This window comes from Schistocerca cancellata, chromosome 8, assembly GCF_023864275.1.
Source record: "Schistocerca cancellata isolate TAMUIC-IGC-003103 chromosome 8, iqSchCanc2.1, whole genome shotgun sequence".
NCBI lineage: Eukaryota > Metazoa > Arthropoda > Insecta > Orthoptera > Acrididae > Schistocerca > Schistocerca cancellata.
The window spans coordinates 587437431-587455745 of NC_064633.1; the positions used below are offsets into that span (position 1 = coordinate 587437431).

General features: G+C 41.8%; 1 protein-coding gene across 2 annotated transcripts in view; it reads left to right on the top strand.

The window, feature by feature from the left end:
• LOC126094917 (chromatin assembly factor 1 subunit A-like) overlaps positions 1-9337 on the top strand; it is a 96777-nt gene extending 87440 nt beyond the window's left edge. For both annotated transcript variants that reach the window (XM_049909563.1, XM_049909564.1), the window contains exon 12: positions 7785-9337. In XM_049909563.1, the coding sequence (XP_049765520.1) occupies positions 7785-8632 (848 nt within the window). In that variant the 3' untranslated portion in view covers positions 8633-9337. The remainder of the gene's footprint in view (positions 1-7784) is intronic.
• The last annotated feature ends 8978 nt before the right edge of the window (positions 9338-18315 follow it).

Below are 18315 nucleotides of genomic sequence, written 5' to 3' on the forward strand. Positions count from 1 at the left end.
CCAGGAAACAAAATTGCATCCTTGTGACTGTTTTGATCTCTCGCATTTCTTTCCAATTCACTTTGACCTTACCTCCAAGGACGGCATACCATCTTATTGGGAAGGCCTGCTGCTCATCTTGGATGACTTTTATAGTTATACCATCTCACTGAACATCCGGCTGCAAGCTGTTGCAGTCCCTATTTACCTTCCGTGCTTCGCCTTTCCTCTTTGTAATGCCTACATCCCTCCATCATTGGGTGTCACGAGGGAAGACTTCCTCCAGTTTGTCAACTCACTCACCTCTTTTCCCTGCTCAGTGACTTTGATGCACAGTATCCTCCCTGGCTCTCTTCCATAACTTGCCCGAAGGGTACCCTCTTGGATGACCATTGGAAGTGACCTCCAAGTTTCTTTTGCTATCGTGAGGCGTTATGCAAATGACCTATTTACTGAACTCAGAATTCTACTATAAATTCCTCCAATGCAATTCTTATGCACTTAATGATATCGGACTGCAATAGAGGCCTCTATTGAAAAATTGGATTGGGTGAAGTCACTTGCCTCATAGAAAGTAGTGATGCATGCAAACTATTAATATCAAGTTAACCCCACCAAAATGTTTGACTAGGTAGTAGGATAGGGTTGGCGTGTCAATATATGTAGTCTGAAATATTGGGAAAGATAATCAAATTTATTCCATTTGAGAATTTATATATACTTATAAATCACATTAACGAGGTGATTCCTGTTGAATGTGGACAGATTAATATCTTAATCAAGAAAAAGGAGTTTAACATGAATCTACAACTATAAAACTGAGCAATGAGGATTATCACTTCCCCTTAACTGAATGAGACCACAAGGTTCTAGGTCAAGTACATCAGTATGTTATCACAGAAATAATATGAGAATGTGCTGTGATGCTCAATGGGTTAATGGCCACCCATTTTACTTTTATAAACAGCAAGGCTGATTGTGCTATGGCTAGAGCTGCGTATTTTACCTGTTCTGCTCTTATCCTCTCTGATATTCCCCAGGTGGCTGTTCTCGGCATCCTGTTATGCCAATCAGGTGTGAAGTCGCCCACAGCGGCATGTGTACACAACACAATTTCGCAAAATTATCTGGAGTTCTGGATAAGGTACACAGCTACTCTACAATTACTCCTTATCACCTGGTACTCTGCAAGTGTCTCATTTCTACTAAAATCTGACCGAGCGAGGTGGCGCAGTGGTTAGCACACTGGACTCGCATTCGGGAGGACGACGGTTCAATCCCGTCTCCGGCCATCCTGATTTAGGTTTTCCGTGATTTCCCTAAATCGCTTCAGGCAAATGCCGGGATGGTTCCTTTGAAAGGGCACGGCCGATTTCCTTCCCCATCCTTCCCTAACCCGAGCTTGTGCTCCGTCTCTAATGACCTCGTTGTCGACGGGACGTTAAACACTAATCTCCTCCTCCTCCTCTACTAAAATCTAGCACAACTTGCCGCTCTGCTGCTGTGGCTGTCCGATCACAACATTTTAATAAATTTTTCACCAGTGAGCGCTTCTCCTGCTCAGGTGTGAGTGCACCGAAAACACTGCTTACGTCACATTGTTCTGGCCAATCGCAGTCGCCTGTGGGAGTGCTGCCCGACCAAACAACTTTCCAGGCACTTCCTTGGCGCCAGCATCTAAATGGACACAATCCAGTCCTCTTTCCCACACTCAAAAAATATAGAGTGGGCTATCGTGGAGATAAATTCCTTGCTGACTATGTCGCCTGCGACGCTTTTATGAGCCCAGGGTAACACAGTCGAGGTGGAAGCAGCATCTCCCTGTGTTATTCACTTTAGGGAGACATTCTGCTTGCCTTGCAGTGTTCTACCAGAAATGCCGCATGCCACCGGGCCACATCAGAACCCTGCCACTGGAGACTGCCTCAAAGGGCCAGCCCCTCCTGGGGTGCTGCAGGTTGTAAAATTCGATCTTTGAGCTAAAGCACTGCTGGCTTCACGCTACTGACTCCCTGAGTAAAATCCCACTTGAAACTCAGTCCGCAAAAATATTTGCACTTACCGCAATGCAGTACTTGTTCTTTGCCCATCCCTTAGCCACTTCTGTTAGCATAGCAAAATGAATCGTAAATTTGTTCACATCATTGCTGCTACTTGTCATTACTCAAAAATGCAAAGTGGCAATTGATGTGGACTTTGCTCTCCCAGTGCACGACACATATAGGTTGCCACATTGCAACCCCAATCAATTCAACGTCATGTACCTTAACACTAGAACACTCATGTTCCTTTCAGACTCCACACTCTCCTATTCCTGTTTGGACCTCTCCTTCTGCACTGCCCACCATGCCAATTGTCTCGAGTGGTTCGTTCTCTGTGACCTGTACTTGAGTGACCATTTCCCATGTGCTATATGTTTGCTGACTCCGATACCACCTACATGTAAACCCAAGTGGCAGCTTTCAAAAGCTGATTGGAGGCTTTGTTCCTCCCTGACAACCTACGACGAACAACATTCCCACAGTTGTGATGACCATGTAGAGTACCTCACTGATGTTATCCTTACCACAACAGGTTTTTCTGTACCTTGCACTTCATCTTTCCCACACCGTATCGTGGTGTCTTAGTGGACTGAGGCATGCCGTGACGTAGTTAGTTTGCACTCAGAGAGACACTCTCTGCATTTTTAACTTTCAATCTGTGATGGAAAACTGTATTCATTATAAACAGTTGCGTACACAGTCTCGTCACATTCTTCTGGATAGCAAAAAAGCTAGCTGGATTTCATATACTAGTTCCGTTAACAGTTCCACTCCCTCTTCCATCATGTGGGCCAACCTCCTTCGGATCTCTAGAACCAAGTTCCATTCCCCAATTTTTGGCCTGACTGTAGCAGATGATGTCATCGTGGACCCCTTGGACCTTATGCCGCTTTTTTTCTGAGATTTCAATCTCTACCCACTATCACCCAGCCTTCCTCCATTGGAAACAAGTGGAGGAGGTTCAGGTGGTATCCTTCTTCTCTCAGAATCGTGAATGCTACAATTCTGCCTTTACTATGAGGGAGCTAGATCATGCTCTCAGTTCATCCATATCCTCTGCCCCAGGGCTGGACGATATTCCGATTCAGATATTGCAGAACCTTACTCTTACAGGCAAGCACTTTCTCCTTCATTCATACAATTGCATCTGGGCATAGCACATTTCCCAAACGCTGGTGTGCAGCCACTGTCATACCCAGACCTAGGCCCGGTAAAGACAAACACCTTCCTTCTTGCTATCACCCCATTTCTTTCACCAGCTGTATTTTCAAAGTGATTTGAACATATGATACAGGCACAGCTGGTACGGTTGTTCCAGTCTCGCAATTCACTAACCACTGCGCAGTATGGATTTCAGGCACACCGTTCTGCAGTTGATCATCTTGTCACTTTGTCAATCAATGTCATGAATGGTTTTCTGCGGAAATACTAGACCGTGGCCGTGTTTTTTGATTTGAAGAAAGCCTACGACATCTGCTGGAGGACTGGTATCCTCTGTACACTCTACACGTGGGGCTTCCGAGGCCGCCTGCCCCGTTCTTTCAGGAATTTTTAAAAGATCAAGTTTACAAGGTATGTATGGTTTATGCCATGTCAGACATCTTTAGCCAGATAAAACTGGTTGCCTCAGTGCAAAAAGAGTTGCCTCAGGTCCCCGTCCTGAGCATTGTCCTCTTTGCTGTAGCAGTTGACCATATTATGTCCTGTCTCCCACTGGGCATCGCTGACTCCCTTTTTGTCAATGATTTTCCCATCTATTGCAGTTCTCCATGGACTTGGCTCCTCGAACGGTGTCTTCAGCAATGTCTCTATTATCTTTACTTGTGGATCATCAACAGGCTTTTGCTTTTCCACTGACAATATTGTTTATGAATTTCTGGCATCGTAGTGGGTTTCTTACCCCATCTTTACATCTTGCATCTGTTGCTCTTCCGTTCATTGAAACTACGAAATTCCACAGACTCTTGCTTGATAGGAAACTTTTTTGTTCCTCCCACATGTCTTACCTGGCTGCCCACTGTACCCAGTTCCTCAGTGTCGAACATGTCCTAAGTGGTAGTTCCTGGGGAGTGGTTCAGACCACCATTTGTACCAATCCCTTGTCGGTTTGAAACTAGACTACAGGTGTTTTGTTTATGAATCTGCATGTCCGCCCATCTCGTGCCGTCTAAATACAGTCCACCAACATGGAATCTGTATGGCCACAAATGCCTTTTACACTAGCCCAGTTGAAAATCTCGATGTAGAAGCTGCAAACTACTGCTGTCATACTGGCCTGATGTTCTACTCAGCAGATACGCATGCCATTTGTCTGCCATGCCCAACCGCCCATCCTATGCCTCCTTCTTCGACGACTCCTTTGACCACCAGTATGGGCTGCGTCCCTCTCCTCTGTTACTTCCTGGAGTCTGCTTTCAGCTATTGCTCTGCTTCAATTCACGTGAACTGCCAGTTTGCCAATGGGTGTGAACCCTTCACTTTGGCTTGTTGCAGCGGCCCATGTTCACCCTGAACTTCATTCACTTCCTAGTAAAACTGTTCATGTGTCGATCCATCACTGTAAGTTTCTCCAGCTTCACATGTAACTTCTTGATAGTAGCTTTGTGTACACTGGTGTCTTTTGGACTGATCATGGTGTCAGTTGTGTCTTCGCCATTGGAACCGACAATTTTTGGTATCTACTTCTGGAACACTGCTCAGAATTTACAGCAGAGCCCTTCGCCCTGTAACAGGCCGTGCAGTACATCTAGTGACAAAGGATTTTCAATTTTGTCATCTGCTCCGATTCTCTCAGTGCCCTTCAGAGCCTCTGTGTGCTGTGCGCACACACAGTCCCTTAGTGTAACAGGTCCATGAAAGTTTCCACTTGCTTTCTCTTGAGAGAGCCAGTGTGTTGTTTTTCTGGGTTCCTGGTCACATCGGTCTGACTGGAAACGAGGCCGCTGATGTTGCTGCCAAGGCTGCAGTCCTCTTGTCTTGGCCTACTAGTCCTTCCATTCCTTCTGATGATCTCTGTGTTGCCATCTGTCAGCAGGTGGTGTCACTTTGGCATCACCACTGGTATATCCTTCATGGAAACAAGCTCTGGGGAATCAAACATCTCCCAGCAGCTTGCTCGACCTTTCAACTCTTTGACTGAGAGATCATTGTAGCTGGTTTACGTATTGGGCACTGTCGTAGCCATTGCCATTTGTTAAGCGCTGATGCCCCACCACTTTTTGCTCATTGTCATCAATCTATGACGGTTTGCCATTTCCTGACCAAATGCCCTTTTTTTAAGCACTTACGTTCTAATGTATGTTTGCTGTCAGAGTTATAAGCCATTTTATTGAACAATTCATGGGCTGTCGACTGCAAATTACTTTTTATCCATTATAGCAATATGGTGAAGGACATTTAGTCTTTAGTTCAGAACCTATGTTGTCTCTCTGGCATATTTTGTGGACCTTCTCTAAGAGGAAGTCCTTGTTCTTATTTCTCTTTCCTCCCATCGATTGGGCTTAACAATTAGTTGTTTTTAAGTCATTTTCACATTAGTGGCCCAAGTTTCTGACATGGGCACATATGACCTTAGTTGTTTTTGCACCCTAAAACTGAAGCATGCGCGCGCGCACACACACACACACACACACACACACACACACACACACACACACACACACACACACCTAGTAAGCAGGAGAGCTGAGTTTTATTTGCAGCCTTGGTACAAATTTTTATTTGCTGCTTCAGTCTGTAACATAAAATGAATATCCTCAGTTTTTCGAAGAGCCTACTAGTGTACCATGGCATTTCCTAACAAAATGTCTTGTTATACTACAACACTTGATAGTAATGTGAGCTAGCTTCATTAGTGTTGAACCCGTCTGAAGCCATCGTAACACAGACAACCAGAGGAAATGTTACTTTGTGTGTCACCTCAGTTTATCACTGCTGACAGAGGCAGTTTGCAGTGGATTGAAGCGATGTCGTACTTGGCCCAGTGGCACTGGCTGCGACGATGAGAAGGTGATGGCTTAGTGTAGCTGACGGTGATCTGCTCGAGGTGGCTGCCTGAAGAGAATTGGCTTTCACCTGCTCAGCGGGCAGTTATATTGCCACCTCTGTAGTTCCCCAGCTGACCGACTTGCACGATTAAGTCACATGATGACATAGTTACCGCTGCTTGTGGCAAACCCACTAAACTGACAAGGTTCATGTGACTCCCGTTTGTAAATCTGTCTGCCAAAGTCACAAAGTAATATTTAAAATAAAGACAAGTGCCATTTGTAAGTTTTTTAACAGAAGTCACTGAAGTGTGGCCAGTGTACACCTGATCTGTATGTCTCAAGAAGTGTTAACATTTTATCAAGTATGTACAAAAACTATAGCTAATACAGTTGTTATGTTTTGCTACTTAAAAAACCCTGAAACCTCTGCAGAAACTACAACTGTTCGGCCTTTGTATCAGAAATGTCGAAGGTTCTTTACTTCTTCGGAAAAAAGTATTCATATCCATCCAATTGTGAACTATGTTTTGTATATTGCCTTTGCCTTGTATATAATTCTGTGTTGGTGGAAAGTCATATTTTCAAATTTCTAGATTTTATGTGTAAGGAAACTAACATGAGAAATGAAACTGAACAAGTGGCAACTCACATTATGTACATATGTATAGAAAGAAAATTGTGTTAATTGGCCTGTTCAGTATATTTTGGGAGGAGTTCTAATTTTGGTAAAAGATGCCAAGAGTTGGAAAAAGATAAATGCAATTTACCAGTCACTTAAATCTTTTTTTACTTGCCACTCAGTACAATATATAGAGGACTGAAAATGTGCAAAACTGTATGTTTTGTGCTGTAATGACATTCACATTCAATTACAATTTTGAGACACTCAGCAGATCATTTGAATCACAAGATATTTGCATTAAACGCTAATTCTTCCACACAGTGTGAAATCATTTTTGTGTATCACAGAGCAGTTTCTCGAATAATGGTGCCCGACCATGATATTTGGCAGCAAGCAGAGTATTTGCCTTTGCATTGTTAAATAATTGGGTACAGAGCTATGTGCTAAGAAAAATCATCTGTAAAGATGACACATTAAGTTGCAGACTGGCACAATTAAAAGACATTTACACATAATCTTTCGGCCACATCTTTCATCAGAAAAAGGAAGTGAGACATATACCATTCATTCACACATGGCGACCAGAATTCTGGTCCAAGCTGCCGGAGTTTGTGGTCGCGCGCGCGCGCGCGCGCGTGTGTGTGTGTGTGTGTGTGTGTGTGTGTGTGTGTGTGTGTGTGTGTGAATGAATGTTGTGTGTTTTTTTTTCTGACAAAGTCTGTTGATAAAAACTTGTGTGTTTTAAAAAATAATATCTCAGAGCTGACTGTTGCAGACTTGTCACTTGTTTTTTCCTTATTTGTTTCTGTGTTCTCCAATCCATTACATTTCTTTGCCTGTTTTGCATCTCTAAGAAGAAACGTGATAACAAATGCTATCTGTGTTTGATCATTTCATTATTTCAGCCTTTTAAAGACTGTTATAAATAGTGTTTCCTGATCTTGGAGTGTAATGTCACATATGAACAATTAGTTTTACAGATGTTTCTCTCTCTCTCTCTCTCTCTCTCTCTCTCTCTCTCTCTCTCTCCCTCTCTCCTTGTGTTGCATTGCAATATTTGTCCAATAAGACTCATTAATCAGTAGTTTATTTCCAAAAATTGTACTAAAACATTATACTGTAGTGCCAATTGAATTACCTTTTATTTTTCAGCTGTACCAGCTCTCATCAAGCTCATCCATGGAAACACCAATGGGATAATTTTCCTTGTCAAGGAGTTTATTGCCTATTACAAAAAGGTAGGGAGCGAAACAAACAGCTCTGAACAGAAAGCATCTGAAAAAAAGGAAACTGAGACAGCACTCCCAATATCGAAAAACAGTACCTCGAAGAAGATCAGGGAGCTGGCTTCATGGACTACCTGCACAGACGAAGGCCCTTTGTTTGGCCGTAACTGCTGGTACGTTCCTCCAGAGACACGAGCAGCCCATGGCCTTCCTGATTTAATGGCGGGCAACAAACAGTGGGAGTACAACCTGAAACCGCGACGTCGTGAACCTGTAGAGGTTTCTCCTGTGACATCTCCAGTAGCTGTAGTGGCGGAACCGAAGGTTTCCATGTCAATTACAAAGTTCACTAAGAAACTATCTCGTGAGGAGTGCCAGAAACAGCTGAAGCAAGATGAGCAGCCACAGCCTGAAGCAAGACCTAGTTTCGGAATAAAGACATTTCTCATCAAGCCATCAGAGTCACAACCTGTACAGAAGAAAAGAGTTCCTATTCTTGTATCTGCAGCCAGAGGGCAAAAGTTGCCACAGGCAAGACATATAATTCCAAAAAAAACAGTTAGTAATGAAATAGACACGTGCAATATTTCTGATAAGTGTAATGTTGAGAGTAAAACAGTTTCTGAGGAAACTCAGAGTCAGGTTAATGGAAAAAATACTGATGTCAACTGCACTGCAAGCCAATCAGGTGTGGAAGAAGAAAAAGTTAGTACAAAGGCAGAGAAGAGTACAGAACACTGTAAAGAGATTGTTTGTATTGATTTAGATGATTGACACCACTCTAACATCAAATGTTTTAATTTAGTTTTTATCAATTGATTACTTTATGTTTTTCTAATGCAGCTTTTTGAGGGATAAGAGTTCATTCTCTCTTCATGTGCATAGTTTATATTGTGATTGACTTGCAGTGCAAGTTACTTGTCTTAAGGCTGACAAATGACTGCTATTTTATCGCTGTTAACAATTGATATACATTTTAGATATTTTCATAAAAAATAAATATTTGTTCAGAAATGAATATCTCTGTTTGGACTGCTATCCTTGTTATGTAGTAACAGCAGCTACTGTCACAAATTCAGTTGCGTATGAAAAACAAAATGGCACATAAAATGGGTTCCTTATGTGACTTAAAATAATCATGAACTGTACATATGAAAGTTAATAGTAACCATGTTATTTGCCAAAAATTTTACTATTTTTTCTTTCTGTTACGTATTTCATACCAGTTTTCCTCTGCGCCTCCAACCTGCTGCGGCTGCCACCCCCCCCCCCCCCTCCCCCACCACCACCACCACCACCACCACTTTCCTCTTGATCCTATCTTCCCAATTATGGAAATGTTTATTTAAACAAAATCTTCAGCGGCAATATATGTATTTGAAATATTTTCTTGCTGTCTCTGTCTTTGTGGTTATGGCAGAAAGAATGCAGAAGATCATCCAGCATTCTGACATGTCAATAAAGTAACTGACAACAACATTTTGCACTTGTCTCTCCTCTGGTTTCCTGATCCATCAAATGATTCTTGAACATTAACATAACATTTCGATTATGGAGGATATTTTTATTTTCTTTTTCATCATATGTGGAGGTTAGAACTTTTTTTAATGTTCCCCGACTGCAGATAATGAAATTTAAATTTGGAGTTTCTGGGGTTGTACTATTGCGATTGATACAACACATATCTACAACTGTCATGTCAGCTAGATGATTCCATTTCTGTGAGCAAGACTTGAACAAGTGATGTAGTCAACTTCATCAAGTAGAAATCATTGCCTGCAGTGCTTGATGAAGATGTTTGTCAAGCTTCTCTTATGTGTATGCCACATTAGTGCATTGATGGCCCACAATCATAGGTAGTAGGAGGATGAGTGCGATGTGCATCAATTAATTCATGAGGTTCAGTTGACACCAGGAAATTGGAAAACTGTCGGTGATATAGAATGGCCGGCCGCGGTGGTCTAGCGGTTCTGGCGCTGCAGTCCGGAACCGCGGGACTGCTACGGTCGCAGGTTCGAATCCTGCCTCGGGCATGGGTGTGTGTGATGTCCTTAGGTTAGTTAGGTTTAAGTAGTTCTAAGTTCTAGGGGACTTATGACCTAAGATGTTGAGTCCCATAGTGCTCAGAGCCATTTTTGATATAGAATGAGTCAAGGTATACATTAATAAAAAAGAAACAACTCTTCGGAACATAACCTATGTAGTCTGTTAACAATAAACTACTACTATTTGTGGTAACTAAATGTAACCTCATAAATCAGCAGGTCAGCCAGTAATACTGTTTCCTCACATTCTGTAGCTGAGGTTTATCCCCTCCTAGTAGCTTAATACAATATGGTTATAATTAAATTTTCACTACTTCAGCCGGTGTAGGCAAAAACTGTTTACCCTTTGGGTACTCAACTTTATCAACGATGTTCAGGCGGTGTGCTGAAAGATTTGATTTGTTAGTAATGTTAGTGTCGTGGCTTGCCATTAGGTTCTGATACTGGATCACATCATAGGGTTGAAACACAAGCATCAGTTGCATTATAGTCGCAGTCAGTCAGTATGGATCTGGTAAACACATTTGGAGAAAACTAAATCCTAGGCCAATTCTTCCAAACCACCGAGATCACCAGTTTTGATTTCTGGTTGTGGGGTTACCTGAGGGGGACACTTTAACACAAGTTTGAGGTTGAAGATGAGCATAGCAAAGGAGGTAGCCAGCATCCCACCTGAGATGTTTCGGGCAGCAGTAGAGCAGTGTCTAGTGTAGTTCTAGGCTGTTACGGATGCAGATGGTCGTCACATTACGCAGCGTTTGTAACCTGGAACATAAGCATGGTACACAATTATCAGCTGTTACCCTCTTGTGTTTCTTTCAATGGTTTATTAATTATTTCTCTTCTGGATGTCCTGAAAAGTATTTCCACTTGTAAGTTTCATTGTCCTGCAATCACTTGATTTTAAAGGGCGGCCTCTCAAGTAGCAAAAGTTTAATTACAACCACCCTGTATTTACATGATTGCATTGTTTCCTTTTCAAAGAAAATAGTTACCTACATCTGTAAAAACAGAGGCAAGTTTATTGTAAACTTCTGTGAATATGACACATGTGCACTTGTTGAGTGTTTCAGCTGTGACTTTTGAGCACACTGCTCTCGTACTTGTTTGGACTGTCAGTAGATGTGGTTTCAGCAGGCATGGCTCACACAACAACAGTCAGCGAAGGGAACATTGGTTGAGCTCATTAAATATAATATAATGGGTGGATCTTTGGTTACCTGTAGCTAACTACGGGTAGGAGACCAAGGGCTAATTTAGTAGCAGCATAAAAACACATTAAGACAACCACTAGTGGAAGTAGCAGCAACCAATAAAACTGCATAAATGGAAAGCTGTGCTACCATCACATCTAGAGGATATTGTTATGTGAAACAGAACCAAGGAATTACAATGGTGAACAGTAGGCAAATAAAGTGTGTAATTATTTAACATTGCTGTACCAAAATGTATGAGGTTTAAGTAGTAAAATGAGCGAATTAGACGTGCTCTTAGACATTGTTCTTTACATAAATGTGCTTTGGTTGACAGAAAAGCAAACATGCATTGCTACAATTACAGATTTTGTAGTGAAAAGTTGTTTATCTGCATAAAAAACATGTATGTGTGATGGAGTATGTATATTTGTTAGGAGGAACTGTAAATAAGGTGACACAAAACTGACTCATGCGAAACAGACTGAGTACTACGTTCATGAACCAAGAGGACATATATGGGATGAGGCATTTGAAACTGTTTTTGGAAATATCTGGTAAACTACAAATCAGACTAACAAAAAGTTGTTTGTCTCAAAGGACGACATCCAGTGGCACCAAGCTAAAATCTTTGACATGTACTGGTTATAGGGGCTGTTGTTTGTGTATTTGTTAATCACCACAAATAGTAAAGTTCCCTGTAAGCTGGTCTGTCTTATGGGAGTTTTAAAGAATCCATTATACATATTGTTGGCTCTGGTTGAGACCGACTACCCACGTAAGGTTAAGAAATCTTGGCACTTGCAGCGGTTGACTAGCATTTTCCCCTTTTTGTTTTCAATCAAATGTCTTATCAAATAAAAACCCGAATGGAAATGTCTCTCGGAGGAATGTGCAGAACATGTATGTATTGAATTCTATGATAAAACTAATACGAGATGCATTCAAGTTCTAAGGCCTCCGGTTTTTTTTCTCCGGACTGGAAAGAGATAGAAACATGCGCATTGTTTTAAAATGAGGCCGCGTTCATTGTCAATACGTCCCAGAGATGGCAGCACCGCACGGCAGATGGAATTTTACCACCAGCGGCGAGAATGAGAACTGTTTTAAATACTTAAATGGCGACATTTTCCTTGCTTGAACAGCGTGCAATCATTCGTTTCCTGAATTTGCGTGATGTGAAACCAATTGAAATTCATCGACAGTTGAAGGAGACGTGGTGATGGAGATATGGATGTGTCGAAAGTGCATTCGTGGATGCAACAGTTTAATGAAGGCAGAACATCGTGTGACAACAAACTGAAACAACCTCGGGCTCGCAAAAGCCGGTCTGACGACATGATCGAGAAAGTGGAGAGAATTGTTTTGGGGGATTGCCGAATGACTGTTGAACAGATCGCCTCCAGAGTTGGCATTTCTGTGGGTTCTGTGCGCACAATCCTGCATGACGACCGAAAATGCGAAAAGTGTCATCCAGGTGGGTGCCACGAATGCTGACGGACGACCACATGGCTGCCCATGTGGCATGTTGCCAAGCAATGTTGACGCGCAACGACAGCATGAATGGGACTTTCTTTTCGTCGGTTGTGACAATGGATGAGACGTGGATGCCATTTTTCAATCCAGAAACAAAGCGCCAGTCACCTCAATGGAAGCACACAGATTCACCGCCACCAAAAAAATTTCGGGTAACCGCCAGTGCTGAAAAAATGATGGTGTCCATGTTCTGGGACAGCGAGGACGTAATCCTTACCCATTGCGTTCCAAAGGGCACTACGGTAACAGGTGCATCCTACGACAATGTTTTGAAGAACAAATTCCTTCCTGCACTGCAACAAAAACGTCCAGGAAGGGCTGCGCGTGTGCTGTTTCACCAAGACAACGGACCTGCACATCGAGCTAACGTTACGCAACAGTTTCTTCATGATAACAACTTTGAAGTGATTCCTCATGCTCCCTACTCACCTGACCTGGCTTCTAGTGACTTTTGGCTTTTTCCAACAATGAAAGACCCTCTCCGTGGCCGCACATTCACCAGCCGTACTGATATTGCCTCAGCGATTTTCCAGTGGTCAAAACAGACTCCTAAAGAAGCCTTCGCCGCTGGCATGGAATCATGGCATCAGCATTGTGAAAAATGTGTACGTCTGCAGGGCGATTATGTTGAAAAGTAACGCCAGTTTCATCGATTTCGGGTGAGTAGTTAATTAGGAAAAAAATCGGAGGCCTCAGAACTTGAATGCACCTCGTACATGGTAACAGAATAACTCAACTGAAGGTTATGGTATGGATACTGAAAGGGTGTTGCCGAGCGGTTCTAGGTGCTTCAGTCTGGAACCGCGCGACCGCTACGGTCGCAGGTTCGAACCCTGCCTCGGGCATGGATGTGTGTGATGTCCTTAAGTTAGTTAGGTTTAAGTAGCTCTAAGTTCTATGGGACTGATGACCTCAGATGTTGAGTCCCATAGTGCTCAGACGCATTTGTACCATTTTGATACTGAAAGTTTAGCTGGTAACTGATATTAAGAGAATTGGGAGACTTCAGTCTGATTATGGAGTCCATACGTTTTGTTTCTGTTTGAGTGAACTGCAGACTGGTGTGGGCCTCAAGAGGGTCCAGACACTTCCATTTCAGTTGTACAGGGTGACATAGAAAAACAGGAACATTTTCACAATCCAATAAAACTAGAAGTGATGAAGGAAAGAAATTGCATTCATAGTAATTGAAACCTTATGACTTTGCCATTTACGAAATATTGATGGCATTTATCATTTTTTTTTAATTACATCCTTTAGATGGCGTCCTCCTTTATGAATAGATTTGTGAAATCTGCTGTTGAGATTCCTCATTGACCGCTGCAACATCTCAGTTGGTATACTGCGAATTGCATCCTGAATTCTCTGTATTAACTCATCCAGGGTTATTGGTAGAATCGTGTAGACTGTGCTCTTGAGGTAGCCCCACGAGAAAAAAATTACAAATGGATAAATCTAGTGATCTAGGGCCAGGGAATGTTACCGAATTGCAAGATCACTCAGTTGCCAAAAAAATTCTCACACATATGCCATTGATTGCTGTGCAGTGTGTGATGTCGCTCCATCCTTTTGAAACCAGGCTTCTTGAAAGTTTGAAAAGTTGTTCAATGCAGGTGTAACGAAAGTTCGTAACATCTCCATGTAACAATCGGCATTGACAGTTACTGCGATTCTGTGTTCATTTGCGAAAAAATATGGTCCGATAATCCCACGTGATGAAACACGCCATATTGTCACTTTACTAGCTGTAAAGGGGCTCATGAACATAATTAGGATTTGTGTTTGCCCCATAACGATAGTTGTGTTTATTCACATAACCTGTGAGATGAAAATGTGCCTCATCTGACATCCACAATTTGTCTAGAAATTCATCGTCATTGTTTATTTTTGGTATCATTGGTTGACAAAATCCTAATCGTAACCAGTAATCATTGACCGTCAATTATTGCACTTATGTAGTTTGTATGGATGAAATTTTAAATCAAGATGAGGAACTCTGCGAACACTCTCCCGAGACATTCCTACCACTGCTGCTTGGGGCTCTGTTAGACAGACTCTCGTACAACATCAATGTCTGCTGGAGAACACACACTTCTTGGTCGCCCTGTTGGTTTCTTCATGAGGGCAGATCCAACATTTTATCGTGTGTTTTGACAGAATGGCGTCATGACGTCGTAAATTATAAGAATGTCAAAACTCCCTCTGTGCTGTTACCGTACTATCAATGTTTTATAAAACATTTTTACGGGTAACACAATGTTCTCCGTTCCACTAATCTGTGATTACTGAAATGGCAGACTGTTCACTCACTAACTGTCGTGAACCCGCAGTGCTGCCACCTGCCCATGGCTGCCATTACTCATTTCAGATGTTCCCGTTATTCCGTGTCACCTTTATTTGAGGAATTGAATTTAGAATTGGTTTTTGAAGGGACACAGTTTCCTGAACTGTATTAGTTCCTGAACACCACTTTTTGTTGATTTGTTGAGAGTGTGTCACGATTTAAATGATTTTGGTGCGGCTGAAATGTTAGAACTTTAAACTTTCACTGGGTTCATCTCTGCTTAGAATACTTACACCATTGGCATTAGATCGAAGCAGTAAGGCTGTGTTGGGAAGTGTGGTCAGACTTGGGGACAATTGCAACAGATTTTCAGAAATTGTGGGTGAAATATTTAGTGTGGCTGGTAAACTGGTTGCTGCTGCAGTGACAGAGATTATCACTGCCATTCATAAACTGTTGCTATTAAATAAATTAGAGCAATTTAAACAGTTTTTCTGTGTTGTCTATTTTCATTGGTATAACCCAACACCAGGCACTTACATTTAATTAGAACACAGCTAGGAAGTCTCCTAGAATACTATAAACTTGAGATCACCATGAAGGGAATTGTTTTGCAGCAGCATGTGTCTGGTCTCCCAGACAAATTATGAAAAGCCAGATTTCAAGTTAAATCAGTCACACATGTAAGTTCCCCTCCCAAAAAAGAATTGTTGTTCTCAACAGGAAGTCATAGTTTGCAAGCTGCGTACAACATGTACAATAAAGGGCTACGAAGAATGTCTCCTTGAGCTATTCCTTTGGTTGTAATACATGGACCAATGAGTGTGTATTACCGTGGTGTTATAAATAAAGTATTCATTTGAACAGCAAAGCATAGATGCCGCTGATACAAATTTTTGCTAGCTGTATAATTTGGAGTTTTTGCATCAAAACTGTTATATCTACATTGTCAAATAATCCACTTACATCAAGGAATGTTGGTGTTAGATATCCTTGTACTGTACTAGAAAGATGTTGGATGTCCAGTGTTACAACAATTTGGTTTTCCGTGGTATTTCTCCTTTTCTGAAAACCAGATTTTGTCTTCAGTAATGTTGTGTTTTTCTAACCACTTGTGGGGTCGCCAGCACTGGTAACGTCTATGACCAGAGATCTCACAGGGTGCAGTGCAATATCTGTGTGGAGGAGAGACTAGGCAATTAGGTTTAGAACCTGTGACTGTGCAGACGTGTTGTATGACGTGCGATACAAATAGAGTATTATTGTCATCTTTGCTATCGATATGTTCCTTGCACTGAGTAGACGAATCGACCACATTGATGACCTGCAGCAACCACACAACACAGACGTTTCATTCTGTACTGTGATAATATGCAGTAACAATGCAGCCATCTTGGATTGGTTACACCATGTCACTTGCCCCTCAAGAACCCACCTCAGGGAGTAATGCGAACCATGTACATCATCACCCACGCCATCAGTGTAATAACCGTCAACCAGTGCTCAAATACAATTACAGGTGTTGCTCTTCAAAATTATGCATCCACAGACATCCCGCAACAATGGCTGCCATTGAATGAACTACTGTTGGGACAGGGTTCACAGCAAAAGCTTCAGTTCGTGATCCCAATTGGACACGTCATACTAAATATGAACAGTGGCATAACTCCTACACCAACAGCATCTCAAATGTTATTCACAAATACAACTGCAATGTATGGTGGATTGCTACAGGTCTCTCACTACCCAACCACAATTTCTGGATTTACAAACACACTGCGAGTGTCCTATGATACCGTTTTGCACAACAGCACCAATTCAACCACAACTGGGTCATACTGCAACTCGAGAGACCTGGAACACAATGCAAGATACCACCGTCACCCATAGGCTCCGACACGTTATAGCTGGAGCGATGTCGGTATGTAGATCCACAATATACCACATGCGGGATAGGGTTTGAAGGTGGATGTGTTGCACATTATACCCAGAGCAATGTTCAGAGGTTGATCCACAAACACATCACATCTGGGATAGAGCTCAAAGTATGACCAACTGTAACGTTCCCCCAAGTGTTTGTGGATTTCGTGACTGTGTGTTTTCGCGCAGTAGCACTGAGACGATTTTATCGCTGCTTAATAGACACTGCGATTACAATGAAATTAATATCTCTGCAATTTTATTCTCTATGTAATTTAAGTGAACAAGGACTCATACCCTTTTGTTCTTTCTCTGCCTGGTTATCCATTGTCTGGTACGGTAAAAAAAATTATTGCTTGCTCAATGTTACATAGAGATTTTGTTACTTGTGCTCATTTTGCATAATAATAACCATTTAATTTCATTGTGTTTGTTATTACGACTAATCATACTTTTTTCCTTGGCTTTTTTTATGAATTTGATAATGTGGCTTACTTTGTGTGGGGATGTCTGTGAGTGAATGATTGCATATTAATGGCACCTAACATTGCAATACCTTTGAATTGCTTTCAGAATAGAACCTGCATCTGAAGTTTCAATTTTCACAAAATAAAGTCCAATAGGTTTTAGGCATAAATCACGTCTCAAAATTATATTCGCCAACAGACACTCCCAGCAGAGGAGCCTAGCTAAAAAAAATCATGAATCATGATGGTGGTATTTAAATTCCAATTTAAATATTTTTACATGACTTTTCAAGTATGTAATTTTTCTTGATTTAATTGTAGATTCAGTTAGCCAAACCCAGAATAATGTAAAATTAAAAAATAATTTCAGAACTAAATAATAAAAAAGGCCACCATTAAACAACCATGCATTACATCCAGAGGTGTGTCTATGTTTGAAGTAGGATCCACCAGCAGGAAGACCAGGTCATGGGAGCTTCCGTTAAACAAGCATAGGCATATACATACAGAAAACTGAGCAAACACACTGCAACTGTGGAATACACGATTGGAGGTGACTGGATGCATTCAAGTACAGAGCTATACTGTGCCACCCAACCAGAAAAATAGCACCATTTGCAGTAGGTGTTGGTAGTTGTACTACATTTATAAGCAATTTTAGAATACAGGATGAGGAGTTTTGTCTTGATTGCATGACATAAAATCGATAAAATTACCAAAAATGATATGCATTCAAATCGCAACAGGAAACGATCAACACGTGTGTGGAGAAGAAATTGGAGGAGGCGCTAAGGAAACAAATTCAAATGAGGCCAAGCGCAAACGCAACAGAACCAGAAACGAATTCAGACAGGATGATAACTGTATACCGTTGTTAGCAGCGAGCAGAGGGCATGGTGAGATGAACATCGCATTTTCTCGAAGCTGAGGAGGGAGCACAAATGTGGGGACGTCGAATGAGGACCTCCAAAGGTCTGATATTTTCCGTAGGGTGGAGTTGTTGATGAAACGC